Source organism: Perna viridis, chromosome 5 (genome assembly GCF_037379345.1).
Source record: "Perna viridis isolate PV_CMFRI_1.1 ecotype Kerala chromosome 5, ASM3737934v1, whole genome shotgun sequence".
In the NCBI taxonomy this organism is placed as follows: Eukaryota; Metazoa; Mollusca; class Bivalvia; order Mytilida; family Mytilidae; genus Perna; species Perna viridis.
The window spans coordinates 7,795,676-7,817,667 of NC_142449.1; the positions used below are offsets into that span (position 1 = coordinate 7,795,676).

The following is a 21,992-nucleotide window of genomic DNA, read 5'->3' on the forward strand; positions in this document are numbered from 1 at the left end:
ATAAATAAATCACATGTTAAAGAACCTCGAACGCGGTAACGTTAGAGAGTAAAAGCATCAAGGATCTTCATTTTTTAAAACATTATCAAAACTCACATTTGAGTAATAACAGTAGGGGACTTTTACATCAAATGGTACAACGACAATTAAATTGTAATAGTTACACAAGGTCATCGTCTAGTAGCAATTAACGTGAAGTTAAAAAAAAACGGATTAATTTTCGACGTTGTTGGTTTTCGTGGATTCCGTCAATTGAACATATTCGTTTGTTTCAATTTTCGCAGCTTTTAAAAAAATGATTAGGGTTCCATAGTCTTAAAACTTTCGCCTGTGCCATTTTCTGGGCTTATCTGTCCTCCGTGAATAAAACTAATAAAACGACAAATAAGACCATATGCCTCTCACTAAATGACAAGATCGACTCCTAACTGAAAAATTTGAAAATGTATGAAACGGCAATCGTTCATTGTATATTTTATCTGCTTATGTTTCATGTTATAAAAGCATATGGTAATCAAAATAGTGTGTTTATCTGTACTTTGTGCGCATGTATGTTTGTTGTATTTTAAACTTAATGTATGTTTGATTTGATTTATATGCCCTGCAGGGCCCTTTGATGAGGAATAATATGTTTATAGTTTTATTCGTCTTTACTTATCTGAAGTGTTTTTATACATGTTAAAAAAGAAATGTAATGGGTCTCTCCATTTCCTTTTTAAATTAAGTTGATTTTTGTTTTGAAATCTTCTTTTACAAATATTATTTAATTCGTAATAGATTCGAAATGCACTTGCGTCAGTAATGCTAGGAGCATGTATGTCAATGCATTCGGGTCGTCAGGTATGCGCATTGGCTTTCACTTTTCATTTTTGGTTTGTTAAAATCTCGTTACATATGCGCTTGAATGCCCATTCCCCACGCAAGTTGTTTCTACTTTTTGATTTAATTCGTTGGATCAATTTGTAAAGGTGTAAGAGAGCCTTTACGTGAATTTTTTCACAGTATGAATTACCTCGTGTTCCCCTTTCCGTCCTGTCGTCAAAACACGTAGGAAAATACAAACTTTATTTCTGTTTCCCGAGAAATTTTACAAATTCATACAAAAAAAATCTCTAAATTTCTGAAAGTAATTCTGTAGGTATTCACACAAATGGATAAGAATGGTTACCACAATTATCGTTTCAATAAAGACAAAAAGTGGCACATTTTTTTTATTTCCCAAGTAGCACATAAGGTTTTCTAGCATGAGCATTTGGCTTACGCTGCGATGACTGAATAGCTTGTGCAAAAGCAATAAAAGCGTCCATGGTTTCCAGACAAGTAGCACTTATCAGGCTCTCTGGTAGGACAAATCCATATCTTCCAGTGTCTCTAAGTTCTAGTGTGTATGAATACTTAATGCCAGCACCTCCCTTAGCATAGTCATCTGATCCACCAGCAGCGGAGTCTGTTCAATAAATTTATACATTTTTAAATGTCCAACAAATCAGTAGAGTGTTTTTTATATCACAATGTATAATTATATATATTAAGCCAATAATAAAAAAAAACTGATAACCATCATTTCACCGACTGATAGATTTAGCTAACCTGATAATGTGGTACACACTTAGGTCCTATAATACCTACCAATTACTGTGTAGCAAACGTCAAGATACGATAAATATCTTGATAAATCATAAACGAATCAAATTATCTATTAAATTAAAATTTGAAAATAGAACTAAGTACTTCAATTTAAAATCAGTTTTGGGCATGGTCGAGTAAAAAATGTTGACCATCAAAGTTAAATTCTCATTTTAATTTCCTACCTGAAGTTTTTGTATGTTGCTCTTGCTTTAGAACGAATATCTCTCTGATATTGCTTGCTGAATTGTTATAGTAACTTAAACTCCACTTTGTTGTATTTATACATGTTTTCTTTCTAGAATCGGAGATAAATTATCTTACTGAAGACTCTTACACCGCTGACAATGCACGACGGAGAAATATCAGACAACCTCGGATAAGATTTTAATGTTAGTTTTTGTAAGAATCAGGCAAAATAGGAAAAATCAGTAACATGCATGTCAAAAACCCATCGATTTGAAAATATAATTCACTCGAGGATGTTTTTTTCTATTTGAAAAGACCATAATTTGATCTCTGCATCACTGGATTTGCTCAGATTTTTTTACTAGAATGTTAGGTCTCACCAACCACTTCTAACGTTCCCATTACTTTACATTTTAAACAAGTAATTTTCTATGTTTCACTGTGAATTCCCAGGACAAATGACACCTTGAAGTGGGCATACCACTACCAAGCTTGGAAAATAAGGCTTTCAAAATCATTACTCTAATGGTACAATATCCGTAGAAATTCTTCACAAAATTTACTTGAATAAGAAATACTGAAAATCAACTTTTTACCTTTTCTGCTAACTGACAGCATGGAGGCAAATTACTGACATATGTAAACAATATTCATACACTTTTGTAGTAAATTACATATGTGATTTTAAAGTACACATTCTCAGGATTATTTTGACTACTTTAAATCAGAATACACACAAATAATGCACTTGCAATGCATAAGTCTAGGTTCAGTGTGTTTTTGGTACTACATTGACCCGGAAGTGGTTAGTGAGACCTTAGAAAAATGAGGTTTTTTAATTGGTTATCTGCCCTTGAAATGTTCATTTTCAGTGCATTTCAATGAAATTGTAACTCAGTTTAACGGAGTGATATGGAAAATCTTTTCCTTGATTCTGATGGTTCAAATAGTCATATTAAACTTTCAAAATGGTAGATGTTTTCATATCATGTTTCACCTACTGGCTGATTCTTACAGACTGACACTTAAATGTTTGGAATCTGCTATAAGACTCTGGCGAGATAGAGAACATTAAAATCTTACCCGAGTGTATCTAAGATTACCTAGTTTTGCACTTCTGGTGGTGTTTGATTCTATTTCTCATTTATAAATTGATTTTGTGATTAGTAAGCGAATGCAGAACGCTCTTCTTGTGGAAATTCCTTTACAACAAGTATTTAGAAGACGTCATCAAACTTTTGATTTGTGTGTAACGCGTCGCGTGTTTTATGTAAACTCGTGGGTGAGAAAGAAAATTTCGCATGACTATATGTACAAATGTATGTATGTCCTTGTCTCAAAAGTGAGAAAAGGGCATTCACATTTCAGCCATGTGAGATTCCCTCAACACGATGGTTTTGACGGACAAATGACATTACTTTTAAGTATGTATCTGCCTAAAAACCAGACAGAGAGGTGATTCATCATATCGGAAGATAATCAATGAAAGTGTATAAATACATTTGTTAGGTCCTAAAAACAACTCTTCCAATATTCATGTCCTGCTACTTATTGTGAAATATTGGCTTGTAATAGTGTAAGTATTCTGGCGGGAAATTTTCCCCTATTTTTTTTGTAGTAAAACAACCAAATTTTGAGTTTTAATATCTCCAGTGAACTACTTTGATTAGCATTTATACATGTATTTCTTAAGACAGTTTTTATTGGGCCCACAGAATAAATTGAAGTAAATAAATATTTGGGATTAAGAAATTCATGAATAACCCAATATAAGCTCTGCTTGGTTTAAGGCAGAGCTATACTGAATTAACATGAATCTTGAAAGTCAATGTCTGAACAGGATCGATGACAAAATAAAGTATTTTAGCGACTGTGCTATTTGATCCCTACGTTACGCCTAAATTCGAATTTTCAACGGAACGCCGAGAAATGTTCAAATGGTCCATTGGCGTACTAATCACAAAATCAAGAAGAGATTTTTTGTCCTGCATTATAAGCGGTGTTAAATTCTTAATTTCTCTTAAACATATTACAAAAAATAAGACATTGGAAACTTACAGAGAACATTAGTTGATGATCCAACTGAATATCTGGTTTTGTATCTTTCATAGAGTTTGTTAGTAGCTGTGATGGCTGCAGCATCCTGGAACATACATTAAGTAATCACATATAGAAAAGTGTAAGTGTTATTCAGGTGTATGTTTCAAGCTTAAACCTCTTTTAAATCATGTTTCGACAAAATAAATGGTCAAACAATCATATCTTCTCTCAACGACTTAGTAATTTTTCTTAGTCACGTGAATAAATTTTAATAACTAATTATGTATTTAAGGTGGACCTAAAATATTCTGCTAATGTTTAAGTGTTCAAAATATCCTTACAATCTTATGATAGGAACTTCATTTTAAGACTAGACTTACTAAGATAATGTACATATAAACGCGATTTGCTTCAATGAACTTACCAACAACTGCCAATCAGATGGTAGTGCAGATGTGTATCCCCAAGGATACAGCCACATTTGTCCATAAGAATGGACGGTTAAATAGGAAGCAAAATTAATCCCACTCATCAGGAAGTTTCTGACAGCTTGACTTTCAGCTTCACTGAAGGCTCCTACTCCAGCAAATATATCGGAGCAAGGACTGGTTGATCCTCCTATGGCTGTTGGAAAAAAAATTTATCACAATATTTCTGATTGTTGATGCGGTCAATGGTGTGATGTAATAATATCGATGGACAAAGAGAAACCACGTATGGAACAGTTTACAATCCGCAAACTTCTAAAATAATCTCAATAAAATGGAAATAGGGTAAACTTACTAAAATATCACAAATCAAAGTGAAAATATATATGTTTAAGAAGGAAACCCAAAGAAAAGGGAAACTTTGAGAGTATGGTGGATTTTGATGATTTACTAGCTGATCTTTGTTTATCTATGTAGCCGATAAGCATATTTACGTGGTATGTGAATCATTCTGAAGTGAGAATTTTGTTCTGTTGACAACCTTTAATGAGGTGTTTACCTGGATTCCACTCATATCCAAAGTTCCTGTTAAGATCAACACCATGACAAGCTGAGTTGGAATTTATCCTTCTGTTCTTTCTCCAAAGTCTGTCCTAAAACCAATTATACAATGTAGTATTATGTTTACACTCTTTAGTGTTTGCAAAATGAATGAGTATGTTTCGATAAAGAATGAAGCATTGTTAGAATACTGTGTTCAGAAGAAGTCAGCTAAATTTCAGGGATATATTAAATGTATACTATGTATCGGATCTATTTTTTTTTGTTTTTTTTTTTGTATCATTTAAAAAAAAAAATTTTGATTTGTCAAATCTTCCAAAAAAATAATTATGCATTAGTTAGAAAAGTACTTACGTTAGAGTGTGAGAAGGAATAGCCATCAGGGTTTAGCACAGGGACGATATACCAATCAAAGGCATTTACTATTGCGTTTACGTCCGGTGATGCACTCGATTGGTACTTCAACTGTTAAAAGCAATCAAACATTTTTATAAATTGGCTTAATATCGCATTTGGAATCAGTGGCGATTGGAACAAATTTAAAATACATAATTGTGAAAAAATTGTAACAAAAAACAGCTTGAGACACTTCAAGAAAGCATAGGTAGATGTAAATCTACTTTTGCATCTTTATAATACTCAGCAATATACCCCTGTCAGCTATTTACCTGGTCGATCAAGTAAAGTACAAAAGCCGGAGAGATCCACTCGCGAGCGTGTATCCCACCGTCAACGAATATTGCAGGCTTGGACGTGGTCGAACTGGAATTATATATCTATAAATAAATACGTATAAGTAATAGATAAATTTGACGGTTTTATATCCCTATTGGTTTATAGACTATCACTATATTCAGTCATGTTAATTTTTAGAAAGAAAATTACAGGACACAAAGTAACTTTCTGTGATTTCCGATTTTGAACGAGACAATTAGATATTGAAAAGTACATATATATTGTAATTACAACAAGTCAAGGTCATTGCTTTACCTTTGTGAGCATTATTGGTCTTCCTTCTGCTGAACTGCCAATGTTTGTAGTTTCAGAACGTATTCCTGTTGCGGGGTTGTCACTGTCTAAGTTGTTCATGTAAGCTAAAATCTAACAAAATTACATGTCTTTAGATCACTTACTTTGGTTTAGATATTGAGTGTCGGTGGAGACGATCTCCCTCGTATCAAATAACTCTATGTATTCCACCGGAGTAGGATTTTGTTCGGAAATGCACATACAAGTATTCTGTACCCTAAATATCATACAGAGCAAACTCACAAGTATTTGTATATAATAACCAGATTTAATAAAAAGTTTAATTAAAAGTACTCGTCTGTCTTAGAATCAAGCAAAATGTCCACAAGTTGAGACACATGAACAAAAAAAAGGCAGAAATTTAATTGAAGTATTCATACCTCATAATCTCCAGAAATAACCACCCAAGCGTTTGTAAGGTTTACCTTCTTAAGATATTAATAGATCAAATTTAGTTGAAATGCACTATTGAAAAATGGCGGGAAAATTTTCCCATACTTTTGTCCTACACAAGCAGTAAAACATACCTAAGTCACTGATGCGTCAGGATCAACTCAAATAGCATTTCAGTTGTTTTCTTGATGTATTGAATATATTTGGGCAAAGAAAAAACAAATGGAGAAAACTGACGGGCCACCCATTAGCTCATTCTTGGACAGAATGGTACTTAATACATTATGATTTATTGCATAATCCTATAAACCTGGAGCACCGGATTAAGATTTGAAGAAATTACAAAATTTTAAAGCAAATTCAAAATATGATGTTAACACGTGCGTTGTTTGAAAAACATAGTTCTAAACTATTTTGCCAAAACATAACATGTGCATTTGTGTTGAATGACACAGGTATACATGTAACAAAGTTAATATAAATAAAACACTCCGAAAAGAAATGCCATAGATTTTGACTTCAGTGGACTTAACGTAATTAAGACATTTTTTTCTGTTATTTTCGTTTGTTTTCTTAAACATATGTCATATGTATAAACCTATCAGCACATGTCTACTGATGTTTGTTCATGCTCGGATCCAGATATCTGAAAAATGTCCAAGGATTAGTCATTATTGCCCAAAAAATGCTAGAAAATATTCGAACAAAAGGGGAGATAACCCAGTGTATATGTATGACTTACTGTGTCAAAATTATTGTATCTGTTTAAATTGATGTTTCTCGCAGCTCTTTTTTCACGTCGACTTGAAACAAACTGTGTGTCTATTAGACTGAAAAACACATATTTAATACTTTAGTATATGAAAATGATAAATCTCGACTACAGCTTAAGGCGAACAACTCGTAATTATCAGCGAAAATTATCTTCTTATTTGAACTATAAGAAAAGGAGTCCTTTACTTTAAACAAAAGAAGATCATTAGTCGGAGATAGCGGGAATGCATGGAAGTATTACGAATTAGTAGACTAACTTACGATTGTATATCTTGAATCCATGTGCTGAATGGGATGTCTCTATCGTTCAAAAGTTGTTTTACTTTGTCTAAAACACCTTGGTGTACGTTGACATCAAAAACGTTTTCATTACGATGAACGTGCCACAGATCCAGCTAAACATTGCACAATAATAGTCTTGATCAACTCACAATACACCATCCGAGTACTCTAGGATTCCGGATTTGATACCTAATTATTTTGTCAACATTTGTTTTGGTTCTATTCTATTCTATTCTGTTTTATTCTGCTTTGATTTTTGTTTTGGTTTTGTTTTTATTTTCGTTTTGTTTTATTTTTGTATTGTTTTTGGGGGGGTGTGTTTTGTGGGTTTTTTTTTTTTTTTTTTTTTTTTTTTTTTTTTTTTTTTTTTTTTTTTTTTTTTTTTTTTTTCTTACGTCTTTACTTTTGTGGTTTTGTTTGTTCTTTCTTCTTAAACCTTGAAAGTAGGAAAGAAAGAGAAACTTCTTTATTTTTTTTTTGTAATATTTAAAACATATTAATCTATAGCTTTTCGATTGTCAATAATCTTTCAATAAAAACTTATTTTCATGTTTCATTTACTTTTCTGTTTTTTTCTATTCATTTTTATTTATGTTTTTTTTTTTATTATTTTATTCCGATTACATCCTGTGAACCCTTCATCTCTTTTTCTCCTTTTACGAATAATTAATATATGAACATACCCCGTGTATCTTTATTAACTGTAGCACATACTGTGCATCAGCCAGTGTCCTAGGGGATATTTTCAGAACCTGGTGCCTGCAAAAAGCACAAAAAAAGTATTCATAACGGCATTTATATAAATTATTATGAGTTGCAATCATTTTATATATCAAGCAGACATACCGGTACAGTTGAATGCCTATATCCCTCAGTTATGTTCAATGTATTTTGGTTGCTTCTAAAGTATTACCATTTAGCTGTATATTTATCAATACTTTTTCTACTATTCGGTACTTACCCGTCATATCGTGTTTGCTCAGTGGCATGGCACACCAGAACCACGGCGGACAAGTACAGGAATATCATGTCGGCCCTGAAAAACAGAAACCCATAACTTTCTGTGTTGCGCAATGATGCCAGTAAAAGATGATTTGAAAATTAACCGAAAATACATGTTTTTAGTAAGTTTACATAAGTTTCGACTTACCTACTGTATACAAATAAACCGTTTCTTTGTAAAAATACATTAAAAGTTAAGAAGATCCTCCGATCCTACGACAGTTTCTCTTTCATCTCAGTCAAGATTGTTTTTTTTTCTCCAAGTACACACAAAAAACGTCGACAATAACGTCACGTCATTGTATTATGTGTACAAGACGTCGTCGTCTCTCTTATTCTATGCTGCTCGGGCGTTAAACCCCAACAAACAAACAAACAAGCAAAATTGTTTATTTTGTTGTTTTTTATTTATTAATTATTATCTTTTTTGTATTTTATTTATTTTCCGAAATACTTGAAAAATGACAAAAGACGCTAAATGTATGACATGTACATGATTTAGTGATATAATTCAAGTAATTCAATGAATATAAATCCACATATTTTTTTCATGTTCATTTTCTCTGTTGTATCACAGGATTACATCGGTTTTTTATAGAAAAAAATACCCCAAAAAGAACCGTGCAAACAATGAATTATTGACAACAAAATCAAGTTCATAAAGTTGAGTTGAATGAAGACATACAGCTTTTTCGTTGTATTAAAGCCATCAAAAATTCTAAACAAGTTTTTTTTTCTCTTCACTTCAAATTTTATCGGCTTAACAGCAAAAGTAATGGCCGGAAAATGTAATTTTTTTTCTTCAGCAAATCGCTACTTCGGTTCAAGATATGAAGATACAAAGATAACCCTGTACCAAAAATATGGTAACCCCACTTGTGTGAAAGTTAACATCTAGATCAAAATTGCTTGTTGCTTTATATGCATTTTTTTTTAAATCGTTTTGAATTGCACCTTTATGAAATATGCGCCAAGCAGATATCAAAAACTTAGTTTTTCCGTTCCAACATATTAAAATATCAGTCTTTGTTTATGAATGAAGATTTTTTAAGTTTGAAACTTAATAAAATAAATTCATATACCTTTTTTTACTCACTGGGCCGAATATATAGAATTCAGAGTTATATTTTATGTAATATAAAGGGATTTCTGTACTACAAATTGTTCTTGAACGTTAAATATGCCCTAATATTAGAAATGAGACAGCTTTGGAAATGCTCCGATAATTTTATTGAATCTTTTCATTTTGAAATTCATTGATAAAAAAGAAAATTACTTGCCTGACCAAAACATTTATTCCAAAGAAGTCTACATCTAATTTCATCAATTTTCTAATTAAACGAATCTGAACTAAAAATGGGAATGTGTTTTATTTATGATAAAAGGCGAGCAGAATATGATAGTAAATCTAGAAACCCATGTGTTATAATTTCTATTTTTCAGATTTTAATGATGAACTCTGCTGTAAGAAAGCTGTTCCATAATCTTTTGGGACCTGTCGCCGTCTTGCTAACTATCAATTAAATGTTACAGGCAATAAGGCGATTGATGTATTCATTTTTAACGACATCTGAATTTTTTTAGATAAATTTCACTCCCCCACAAACATTAATTAAATTCAATATCTTTTTTCTTCAACTGATAGCTTAAAAACATTTCGTCGTCGGTTAAAGAAACAAAATGTAAAGTGTGGGATGGTCTTCTCGTTGTTTTCGATTTATGAGCATGAAACCATTGTAGATAAGAGTATTTGAATTTGTTTCAGTTCGAGCTCTCGGAGCATAACCTTTAATGTGAAATAGGCTTATCAGTATATACTTCATTTCACTGGTGTGTAAGTGAAATCATCTGTTTTCAATTATAAAATATTTTGTTGCCATTCATATCTTTTAAAGAATAATGATTGTAGATCCATATACGAAACTTTAGACTTCAATTAATATTGTCAATAATCCTATAATTGACCTAAAAGCTAAATAGTTATTGGACTTCAAAACTCAACTTCAACCCTTACTTATTTTTGTTTTAACATTTTTGTGGCGATGACGTGCGAGTGGTAGCGTTTTAGCCTCGTCATTCTTAAGTATTAACATCCCGTTTGCTGGGTATGCCTCGTGTAGGCATAACTAATGCATTTTTTTATTATATAAATATTTATATGAAATAAATTCTAACACTTTTGAATTCAAAAGTAATATTGATCATTAGGTTGCAATACTGACCGAAGTATTTTTATTAAGTACATGGCAATTGTCCTAATTAAGACACTTCTTGAGAATTAGAATCGGAAATAGTTAACAACTTATGTTCATCTTTAACTAATACTTTTTTACTATACTAAGTAGCCGTGAGCGTCATGTAATCGACTTTATGAGCTCGATTTTGTACTTAGACTTCACTGTGTTGTTATGGTTGTCTCTGTACCAATGTTAATTGGAGGTTTGAGAAATGAAGATACATCTCTTCACTGAAAAAATCATGCGTACATTAAGTTACTTCAAACTCATCCTTGGGTCGTATTATATGTTGTTTCCCCAGAATAATGTAAAATATTCATGAAGTTAGTTTAGCTAAAGGAAAGTTAATTTGGTAGATGCCATTTAAGTGAATAGTTTTAAAACATAAAGGGGGGAAATGGTTATGTTAGTTGTTTAAAACTGAATTACTTCTTATTGCAAGAAATATATAGGCAAAAAATAAGTATACCAGGGTCCAATTTCCGTGTCTTATCTAACTTTTATACGTATATATACAACGACAAGAAAATTCAGGCTAAAAAAAAACTAAAAATATGAAAGGAATTCAAAGCGATCCCTACCTTCTTCCCGACCTGTAGATATTAAGCAATCATTCGCCCTTCATCCTTGAGCTAAGATAAGATATTTCACGAACTGGGCCGATTCTTCATTAGAAGTAGACCAGGGATTAGCTTTCATGTTAAAATAATGGTCATGTTCAAGTAAGGTGATTTTTATGGAATTATATGATAATTTTGTTGAAACCTGCATGCGATGCTCATGAATACAATATGGGTTCGATGTATAGAAAGAAAGCATCATTGATAAAAATGGAACGTGCATATTTGGAAAGAGATCATATGTCCTCAAGAGGAGCGAAGAAGAAATGAGAACCACCCAACTCCAACAAACGGTCATAAAACAAAACAAAAAATCAATAATGAAAAATATATAAATATTTCAACGGTAAATAGCTAACATTCGTTTTTTCAACTTGTTTCCGATTTGCAGAAACTGATCAATCCCTCCATACTACCCCGCCCAAAAAAAGTATCGCATGTCTTTTTTTTTCAGCAGGTATAAGTCTACACTGAACGCTGACCTTATTCGTCGTGCAGTACATGTAGTCAGAAGAGAAACTTAAAACAAGATCTCATTGTTAAGTATAGAGGACTTGTTTCATGCTGAAACATTTATACACATTCGACTGAAATGAGATATAAAGATATTCAAACAACCTTGTAGTAAAATCAGACTGAGATTATTTCCTTAAACGCCAACCGATAGAAATTTTGGATTTCCTCATTAATGTGTAACACCATTATTGTTATTATTTCATAAGGACTTTGTAAACGATTAGGGTCTATCAGACAAAATAATAAAACTTAAGCCAGCCAAACTTCTCTCGATCATTTTATAAAAGAGAGAAAAGAAATCAAATTTAACTGATTTTACGAAAATCTTTGAATCTAGTCATTGAGCATTTTTTCTAAGTAGTTCAAGGAAGAGACTCGTATTACCTGATTCGAAATTTTCATAAAATAAAAGTACGGGTTCATTAATTTCGGTTTACAGTCGTTTCTAGAAATGTTGATTTAAAAGAAAGCAACTTTAAATAGACAAAAAGAGAAATAAAACTTACCTCTATATTTTGTATTTTATCCGCAGCAGGTTTAAAAATGAAATAAAAGTTCAGGTGTATGTATGTTGTCCATGAATCACCTGATACCTGCGATTTTCGAACGGTCAACGATTGGTCATAAATTGCACATAATTGTGCATTTAGAACCATGATCACTTTGCACATGATCCCTTAATTTCTTAATGACTGGTTCTAAATCACACCTATTCTCGATTAACATACTGAACACATTACATCGCCCTGTGACGTCATCTGGCGTTTAATTCTGGAACAAGCGCAAATTTCCTTGATCTGCGGGTGATAATTGTCTGACCGGATAAGTTGTAGTTTAAGCGGGTAATTGGTTCCGGCGAAACTCTATACCTGTTGACGAGTTTGCTGATAGTTTAGATATAGGTGATATGACAACGCCATGTCTACCTGTTCAACACAAACATAAAACTGATCAAGCTTTAAAATGGTGGTAAACGTACTAGATAGCACAAAGGTGAATTAATTCAATGTCAGAAACAATCAGCTAATTATCCCTGAAGCATGAATCTAAAGAGGTGAAAAAACCTGCAAATCGATGTGCCGACACGTACTGTCTTTTCCACACAAAGATAAGTAAAGGTAACATGAACAGATCATGGTTCACATGACCATGATGACATATTAAAAAAAAATAAGAAAATCAGACTTTTCAACAGGATTCTCTGTTCTTAATGTATGAATCTAAATGCTGGACTATTTCAATCTAGCTTCGATCTTTTTTTTTAAATCACTTTTCTTCCACGCGAATACTCCAGAAAGCCAGAAAACTGCATTTGAAAAGTATAATACATAGCAAATAGTTAATGACTCTTTGCATCAAATTGCATGATATTTTGCGCGGTCCAACTTGTAAATAAAGCGGTAAAACATGTATCCGGTAGGTACTACCATAAATTGCGGTAAATGATTTGTTTAAGTCTCTAGTTTTCTTTCAGCTACTTTGGCTTCTTTTTTTTTTAATTTTATGTGTAAAGACAGACCATTCACTGAAAAACAACAAAAAATCCAAATTTGTTTTTCGAGTGAATGGTCCGATTTTACACATCGATAAGCGTGTTTAATCCGTGTGTTTCCGGTCAACAACAAAATCTGATAATGTTTATATCGATTTTGTTTGTAGTCTTTGTTTGTTGTTTGTTTGTTTTGTTTTGTTTTGTTTTTTCGTTTTATGCCCCGTTTTTTTTTTCAAATTGGGGACCCTTACACAGTGATATTGGCAATGCAAATGACGTGACATGGCCGTCGATTTCAATAGTATGGACTAGTTTTAATACGATTTTCTTTTTTTAAATTGTTGTTCAGAATATACGTGCCGAAAATGAATGGAAAAAAGCAAAAAATACCGTTCTACCCTTTTACTCTGCTCTATCTATTTTATTGAAGTTATACCATCCATGTTTGTTTATGATAGCTACAACAAACACGGAGTCTACACTGTTAGAAGAGGTGTCACTGCTGAGGATGAACAACCAATCATTATAAGCACGAAAAACATTTATGATTATTACCTTTTGAGTCCAAAAAGGAAAAGGATTGGTGCTGTGGTGTTTCAGGATGAATGTTGAGGGATTTTGAATCACTGTTCCATTATTCTGAATTTTGTGTTGGTGGTAATTTTGATGAATTGTTCTTAACTATAAAATATGTCAATTATTTTGCTATTCGTTATTGAATTATACAATGACATTGCACATTAAAACATTAAATTAACCTTGTGTTCATTTGCTTTAAAAGGTGTATCTATTTTCATCCAAAGTCATTTATAGATAAGAAATGAAGATTTCTATCTTAAACAAGGAAACTTCACATTTACAACTAACAACAGTCAATATAGTATTTTTAAGTATGACTAAACGCAGTCAAGTGGAAAATACGAGTATAGTGTCTATGGAAATATGATTAACCGCAGTCATGTGGAAAGTGCTAGTGAGACTATCCGCAGTCTGGTGAAAAACACAAGTAAAGTTTCTATTGTAGTATGACTATCCACACACCTTTGGAAAACACAAGTATAGTGTCTATTTAAGTATGATTAATCGCAGTCAGTGGTACTAGTGTGACTATCCGCTATCAAGTATGGCTTTCTGCAGTCGTGTGGAAAGTATTAGTACACAAAGATTTTATGTTTTTTTACATGTTATCCAAATCAGTCAACAGAAAATAGTCACTTATTAAATTAACGGATCGACCTGGACATGGCGTTCGACCATGTTTAGCAGATGTGTTATGAGTTCACTTGTCATATGAAACATTCCAATAATATAATTTAAAAAATGTGAGAGACTTATTTTAAGCGTGTTAGAGCACGGTTACTTTAATGTATTTGCCATGACTGTTATGGTAAGTAGGACACGGTGAATAATAAGATATCCGCTTAGCATAAATAATACCAAAAGTTGCCATTAAATATGTATAAACCTTCTCAATGTTATTCGCTAATTACTAAATACTTCAGTTTGTAATATTCATTGATGAGGTCAAACACTTCACCGATTTTGATTTTCTTCCAGGATTTCAATTTGAGCTTAGTATCCTCAGTATTGGTAAGCATGCACAGACAGAAAATGTTTAATGTAAGGACTACATGCTTTACACTAATAGTTGGTGATTACCCTGTTCTTTATAATATTTTTTGGTATGTAGCCCATGTAGTTTGCCAATTTCTTGAAACCTGTTAAAACAACTTTATTTTGCTATAAAAGTTAGATAAGATATTAGAATCGTAGGAAGTCGCCATTGGTCTTTACTTGTCTTGTAAATTGACCAAATACTTGCTTCTACTTCATTTAGTATTTCAAGACTGAAAAATAATTAACTGGTTATTATAGATTTGTCAAGTATTTTACAATACAAGGAAGTAATAACTCAACTGGTTATTACTGCCTGTCTTATCAAAAGAAACTGTATAGTTTATCAATACTCTCTTTTTTGTTTGCGTATCAAAAATAATTTAAAATTCTGAGTTATTCTAAATTTGGAGTGCGACGCCTAGGTTCTGGTTTTAAACCAATACTATTTCATTAATAAACTTCTCGTCAGAGAAATTAAATATAGTTAAAAGGCATTTACCTGTATGCTTTAATAAGTTCTCGACAGTATAGTATAACGTTGAAAACAAGAGAATGTACATTTTTTGCATCCTTACACACCCGTACTTTTTGTTGCGTAGAAAAGCTGTATTGAATACAATTTCAAGCAAAATATTCTTTTCGTGAAATTAAGGTATTGAATATCACATTGCAATACAGTGATCCTCCAGCATGGGAATTCTTGCCAACGTAAGCATACATCATAAATTAGACGGAAAATCAGTTGTAAATGTTCATCATTATCTTTCGACAAAAATGACCAATTTCACCACAAATTTCTCTCTAACTACCTGAGTATCTAGAAGAGTTTTGAGGCGTAGCATCCACTAGATATGAGAAAGTTACATCAAATTTATGTGAAATTACATTAAAAAAATGGCCTGATTTTGTTGCTGTGTTAGATTTGATCAATTCTACAGAGAGTGCGAAAATGAAGTAAATGGGGTTTGTTTTAGATGATTCCTATGTACTAAAGGTAAACTCTAGTTACATCGACATGCTGGTCAATAGAAGGACAAAAGCCACCGAACACAATATATAATTTAACTTAAATGAGTAAATGAGTGGACCATATCAAATGAATCTCAGATGTTTGTTTATTTTTGCACTCTCTGCAGAATTGATAAAATTAGCCCTGCAAATGTCAGGTTAATTTTGATATGATTTTCCATAAACTTGATGTAACTTTTTATATCTAGGGGTGATATGCCTTAAATTTTATATACAAGCACAGGTTTGTCTGTAGTCCCAGAGAAATTTGCGGCGAAGTCAGGGCCAAAGTCGTCGAAGAGTAATGATAAAGTCAACCTTAAAATCTGGTATAATAAGCTAATCGAACAGAAATGCGCTACTTTAAAAAAAAAATTAGCGTCATACTCCGCCGAATCCATGACGTGAAGTAGTATACGTATTTTACTTCGGTTGAGAAATGTCACGTGAGAAATATCATCCCCATTGCAAAGCTTTACGTGAAAAAAAAAACAAATCTTATATTAATGAGAAAAGAACTCCTCGGACATAAAAAGTCAAGCAAACAACAGGCGTCAAGAAAACTTAGATCTCCTAGACATGGACTAGGCATAGTACATGGTTTGTGTCGATGCATTTAGGAAAGCTCTAGGAGAACTAAAAGACCCTTTCGTGTTAACTATGATGTGGTCAATGGGCATGCTCAATATACACTTCCGCGAGGAAATTTTTTTTCTTCTTCTCCAAAGCCTACTTCGCTGAAATATATCTCACACGTGTTCATCGACTGTCCTTTAGTTATTTATCAAACGATCCCATGTAAATGATATAACGAAAATGTATCGTAAAAATCGGTGGTACATATGCAGAAAACACGAATTGAACATGCAAGTGTGCGACAGTGACATTACTTACTGAACTAAACAGTCAGGTGAACGCATTATTGCAAAAACCTCTCAGACAAATGGAGAATTCAAGTGCACCTTTTTGGTGTACTCGATTATGAATATTTTTACATAATAAAGGAGTATATTTTTGAACAAATAAATTTTATGCACAACATCGCAGGCACTCGAGGCCAGGATCAAGTTTTTTTAACTATCTTTTTAAATAAAATTCGCTTTTACTGTTTATTGAACAAAAAAAAAGTCTGAACCGTTTTTAAGTAATTTTTGCATCTTTGATACATACATACCCTTGTTTTCTCTATTATACAGAGTATGTATCAAAGATGCTAAAATAACTTAAAACGGTCAGACATGCGTAGTACGGCTTATTATAGTTCAATAAAATTAAACTACGATTTTTTTAAATATAGGCTAAAAAACAATTACTGTCCTCGAGTGCCTATGGTCTACCTAAGGCCACACATGGGTCTTCGATGAGCGTCGAGGAAACCCTCACACCAAAGGGCCAGCTGTCTCTACCCCAAGGACATTTAATACAGGTACAACGAAATAGTTGCACTTATATACTCCAGCAGCATAAAAGTAAACTGAAGTGAAAACGAAACAATGTATACAGACGCCAGAAATTCCTGACTTGGACAGCCGCAAAAAAAATGTGGCGGGGTTAAAGTACTTCGGCGTGATCACAACCCTCTCACTTTTAAATCTGGCCACTGTAGAAAAAATCTTATACTTTAGCACACCCAAAATCAGTTCGAAAAGGTCTTAGTTCATTGTTAAAACTGAAATAAAGAAACCAATTATACGTTACACAATTGAACAAAGAAAGGACTACTAGCTGTAAACTGACAAACCAGCCCCAGACCAGTTTAAACTTACACAAAGTTATATCTTCATCGTAAGTAACTTCCCATGCAGGATTGAGAACAGCCATACAATAAGGACACAGCCCGTGTCGTACTGAAAACCGATTTTAATATAATTGTTGTGTGTTAGTTGTATGTAAAGACCCTGTGAGCGGTCAGTGTAATACCAAATTCATATTCTTTATTATTCATATATCCCTTACGGGGCATTTACCAAATAGCTATCTTTAACGATTTGACAACAATATCATAACTATATCCCTTGCGAATTAGCCTATGAAACGATTTACTCAACTTATTGGGTGAGTATTGCGCTTTCCATGCTTTGAGAAAAATATCACTATAAAACATAGGGTGGGTGATACGTCCACGTATTAATTGTTTACAAGTACATTTGTATTGAGAATGAGTTCCTTTGAATCGGTTGAACAACTTTGTGATTTTTTTTTTCGAGCTTGTGACCTCGAAAACCTTGATGTGTGTAAAGATTTTTCATTCAAATCCGAAATATTGTTGCAAATACAATGTACGAGCAAACTGAACCAATTATGATATGTTAACACTGTATGATGGTGACAATGGGGCTTCACCATCTAAAAATGGTTGGTATGCAATAAATCCCATCTCTTTTATCGTAAATTTTAGTATTAAGTTTTAAATCAGCATTCAAAATTTAAGAAGAGTTTCTTCTGCCATGATGATGAACTTGTCGGTCGATAATGCATGGTGTGCATATCCATCAAGAGGAACAGAATTTATGTTATTGGTGGACCACCATGCATGATACAGCCAACTCAGTGGATGTTTCCAGAGAAGGAACGTTTGTTCTACCATTGTAAGTGTTTTATGCTCACAATTTGGTAGTAACCAGTCTGTTCATCATATTCTTAATTTTCTGTGTGCTTCGGTTTCTACATGTTGTTTGTCGCATAGTTTTCGGTTTTGTCTATTTTTGGTTTTTCGAATTCCAGTCTAGTTTTTAACCCTGCATAGTTACCTAAATTTTATCTCAATGGTAGTCAGTATTTCGGTTAATTTAGTGAACGAATCGTGTTTTTATGCAACATGCATAATAAGGATAAACACATCTCAGCTTCTTTCTAATACTGCTGCAACTCAAAACATTTACTTCGCCATATGAAAGAATCTCTTTGCAGGTGTTTAAGAGTCGTCAGTCTGGTTGGTTACCCAACCACTCATACAGTACTTTTTCACATTTTTCTTACGTTTATTACTAAGAAGATAAGTGTGCGTCATAACCATCTCATTTATCGACATGACTGGTGACACTTTCTGATCGTCTTTTTTTTCTAATCCTGTTAGCGCGCACACTCCCGTCTTTTTTTTTTTAATTGATAAAAAAGTATTCATTGAAAATTCTCTTAGGCCGCTTTCGACTGCTACATTGTTAAAGCATTTTATGGCAGCAATGATAGGATCTACAAAATCTTCATTGTTCGAAGAAAGACGACTCCTTTTGCTCTTGAATGACAATCCTTTCTCTCGTTAAACTTGCAACTTTTTAATGGTGTCATAAATAAATATATGTCCAATCAACAAGAGCCGACCCAAAATTCAATTTCAATATCATTTAGATGAGTTGAAAAATTCAAGCTCTTGATATCGTACAGAAGCTATAACTCACACCTCTGTGCAGCTTCATCCCATTTTAAATCAATTTAGTTTTGTAAAAGCACTGGAAACTGAGATGAAATTCAGACGATTAGACGGACAATATGATTCTAATATACTCCAAATTGTTGAGTCGGTCATAAATTAAATTCATTTCAAGAAATCTGTTGCTTGATTCTACAAATCTTCATACAGTTAAGGTCGATTACCGTTGAGAAATGTTTAAAATAGTGTTGTTCCAAGAACTTCTACAATGCTACTATAGACCAAATTTAGAAGTAATGTGCAAAGTAGTTACAGAGAAGTTTCGTCTATTTCTTAAAAAAATCAATGCAGAACAAGTCCCACTACTCCAAAATATGTTTCGTCAAAACAGCACTACAGTTGACGCATCCAAACTACATCCTACTAAATAATGATGTAATCCATAAAAAGCCATTTCAATGGGAAGGTTTAGAATTTTTGTTGAAAACAGTACAAATTCCTTAGCTCCTACAAAATTAGTCGCATTGAAATGCCTGTAGAGGTTTCTGAGGAGATTTTGAGAAGTCTTGCAACTAATCTTAGCCTGTAACCTGTACAAATAATTGTGTATGCACATTTGTATTTCATTAATATGCAAACTATCAAATATGGAAATAATTCTAGGAATTGTTGAAAAGAAGCCGCATCCACTAGGTCTGTATAATAGTATTGCTGTTGTCAGACGTTAATTTGCAGAGCGCACTCACACTTTCACAAGCATTTCATCTTACTCGATTTCTTTCATCATAATCTCAAGCAAACAATGATGCAAGCTGAGTCGAGTAACAAAATGTTCGCACTAACGTTTTGTGCAGAACTTTACAAATTCATTTTTCTCTTCCAGTCAATGTTCAACTACTTGAACACGAAGTTGCACGCGTTGTCCTGTTAGATATACCCGACTCGAACAGGCCCCATCAATATAAAGCCACATACCAAATTTAAAATTAATCTTTTGGGAGCAGAGATAATTACGAACAAAATTCGGACAGATGGACGAAATGTTTCCTAAATAAACCAATTATTATTGAACTCGCATTAAGTAAAAAAATGACGGGAAAATGGCAGCTATTTTAAAAATGGCCACTGCCATTGAACTCAGAATAAAAATAGCATTCGAAAATATGTCGAAAAAGACAAAAACTCACAGATCGGTTCATGAATTTTCACAAAAATATTTACACATGTAGATCTCACCATGCTAACATTTTAACCCCTGCCGAAAGTTAGCTTAACTTAAGTAATCAAGTAGTTTCTGAGATGTTTGAAAACGTTTACGACGACGACGGACGCATAGTGGCGCGAGCTTACAAGTTAATATTTTTTGGGTGTCCCTATGGCCCTTGTATCTCAACGAGAGGCTCCCAGTTACCTGAAACGCTGGTTAATTTTTTACGTTTCAGAGGCAATTACTCTGAAGGTAGTACAATACAGTTAGGTAATTTCTGAAAATTTGGTCTCATTTTGTTGAAATAAAGCAGTTTTGAGGCAGTCCACATATAAATTTCTAGTGTTTTGTCATAAAAAAGTGCATACATGTATTTTCTAAATCCTTGGTGTGTGGAGGTTCAAGTCATTTATAAGTAATTTAGTGATTATTCTTATAAAATCCAGTAGCCATGGTAACATACTGTAAAAAATATTACGGAGTTTTAGTACAATTCAGGGATGCCTTTCCAAAACTAACAGCCAAATACTATGTTTTATAAAATATCAGGCACTTTGACACTACCACAGGATGAAAGCATGCATGGAGTAAGTGGAAAAAAGGTAAATACAAGAAGACCCTTTTCGATTCATTCTCTCACAATTTTAGTCCCAATAGTTCGTGCGAAATAAGGTATTTTGAAAATCAGCCATCTGATGCTGAAAAGAACCTAATACGGCAGGGGACTGAAACATTCCGGATACCATTTTTCATTTAAATTACACCTGTTTACCATAACATATATTACATCTGTCTATGTATAAATACTTATCTACATTTAATCAATATATCCACCAAATTTCAACTTTTAATTTTAAGTTTTACAAAATTTGACCAGGGTAACTTGCTGTGCGAAACAGTGCACCTTAATGTAACTATAGGTGCACCCGAATATGGAGTTGTCCAACGATTTTGACTCGGAGACTTTGGTGGGACAGAAGAGAATCATTTCATTAGTTGAAAGTTTCTATTATCGATTTCAAATTATTAGCTGAATACTGCCAAATAAAACATCATTTTTCGCCTTTGAATGGCAATAACAAGGAGTGGTCCGACAACTTGGATTTCCACACACTTTTGTAGGCTTTATCATAAAGATCATTTCAGAAAGTTTCTTTCTATCATAGTTCTATCATAGTTTTGAAGATATTTGCTGAAAATTTAAAAAAAAAAACGTTATTTTTCCACTTTCAAGTGCAACAACTCATACATGGAGTAGTCTAACAATTTTTACCCCTAGGAGACTTTTTGTAGGCTTTATAAGGATCATTCCTGCAAAGAACAGAATTTGGATAAATCTAACAGTTTTGGAGATGTATGAGAAAAACTCTGATGCCTTTGTTCTATTTTTAGCAACCACAGCCATGTTTTTCCTTAGATCAAAAATCCCTTCATCAGTTTTATGAAAATTACCCCAAGAAGCATTCATACAAAATTTGGTTCCAAGGTAGTGTCAGAAGAGACTACTGAAAGAAATAACATTAAAAATAGCACAAAAAAAAGTCGAAAAAGGACAATAACTCCCAACATGGCTTAACAGATTGATACAAAAATTTGACCAC

The 21,992-nt window shown here is 33.0% G+C and overlaps 1 protein-coding gene across 2 annotated transcripts; it reads right to left on the reverse strand.

The window, feature by feature from the left end:
- Nucleotides 1-1,196: 1,196 nt before the first annotated feature.
- LOC148615813 (carboxypeptidase B-like) lies at nt 1,197-11,216 on the reverse strand. Of its 2 annotated transcripts, none has more exons than XM_088582431.1 (12): nt 11,143-11,216; nt 8,284-8,358; nt 8,006-8,081; nt 7,302-7,435; nt 7,009-7,096; nt 5,835-5,945; nt 5,513-5,620; nt 5,199-5,309; nt 4,843-4,936; nt 4,280-4,479; nt 3,874-3,958; nt 1,197-1,447 (listed from the first exon to the last, which is right to left on the reverse strand). In XM_088582431.1, the coding sequence occupies exons 2-12, from the start codon at nt 8,349-8,351 to the stop codon at nt 1,212-1,214; spliced, it is 1,311 nt and encodes a 436-aa protein (XP_088438557.1). In that variant the 5' UTR covers nt 8,352-8,358; nt 11,143-11,216; the 3' UTR covers nt 1,197-1,211. The 2 variants fall into 2 exon arrangements, with proteins under 2 accessions (XP_088438557.1, XP_088438558.1); XM_088582432.1 differs by lacking the exon at nt 11,143-11,216 and adding an exon at nt 8,473-8,537.
- Between the last annotated feature and the right edge of the window lie 10,776 nt (nt 11,217-21,992).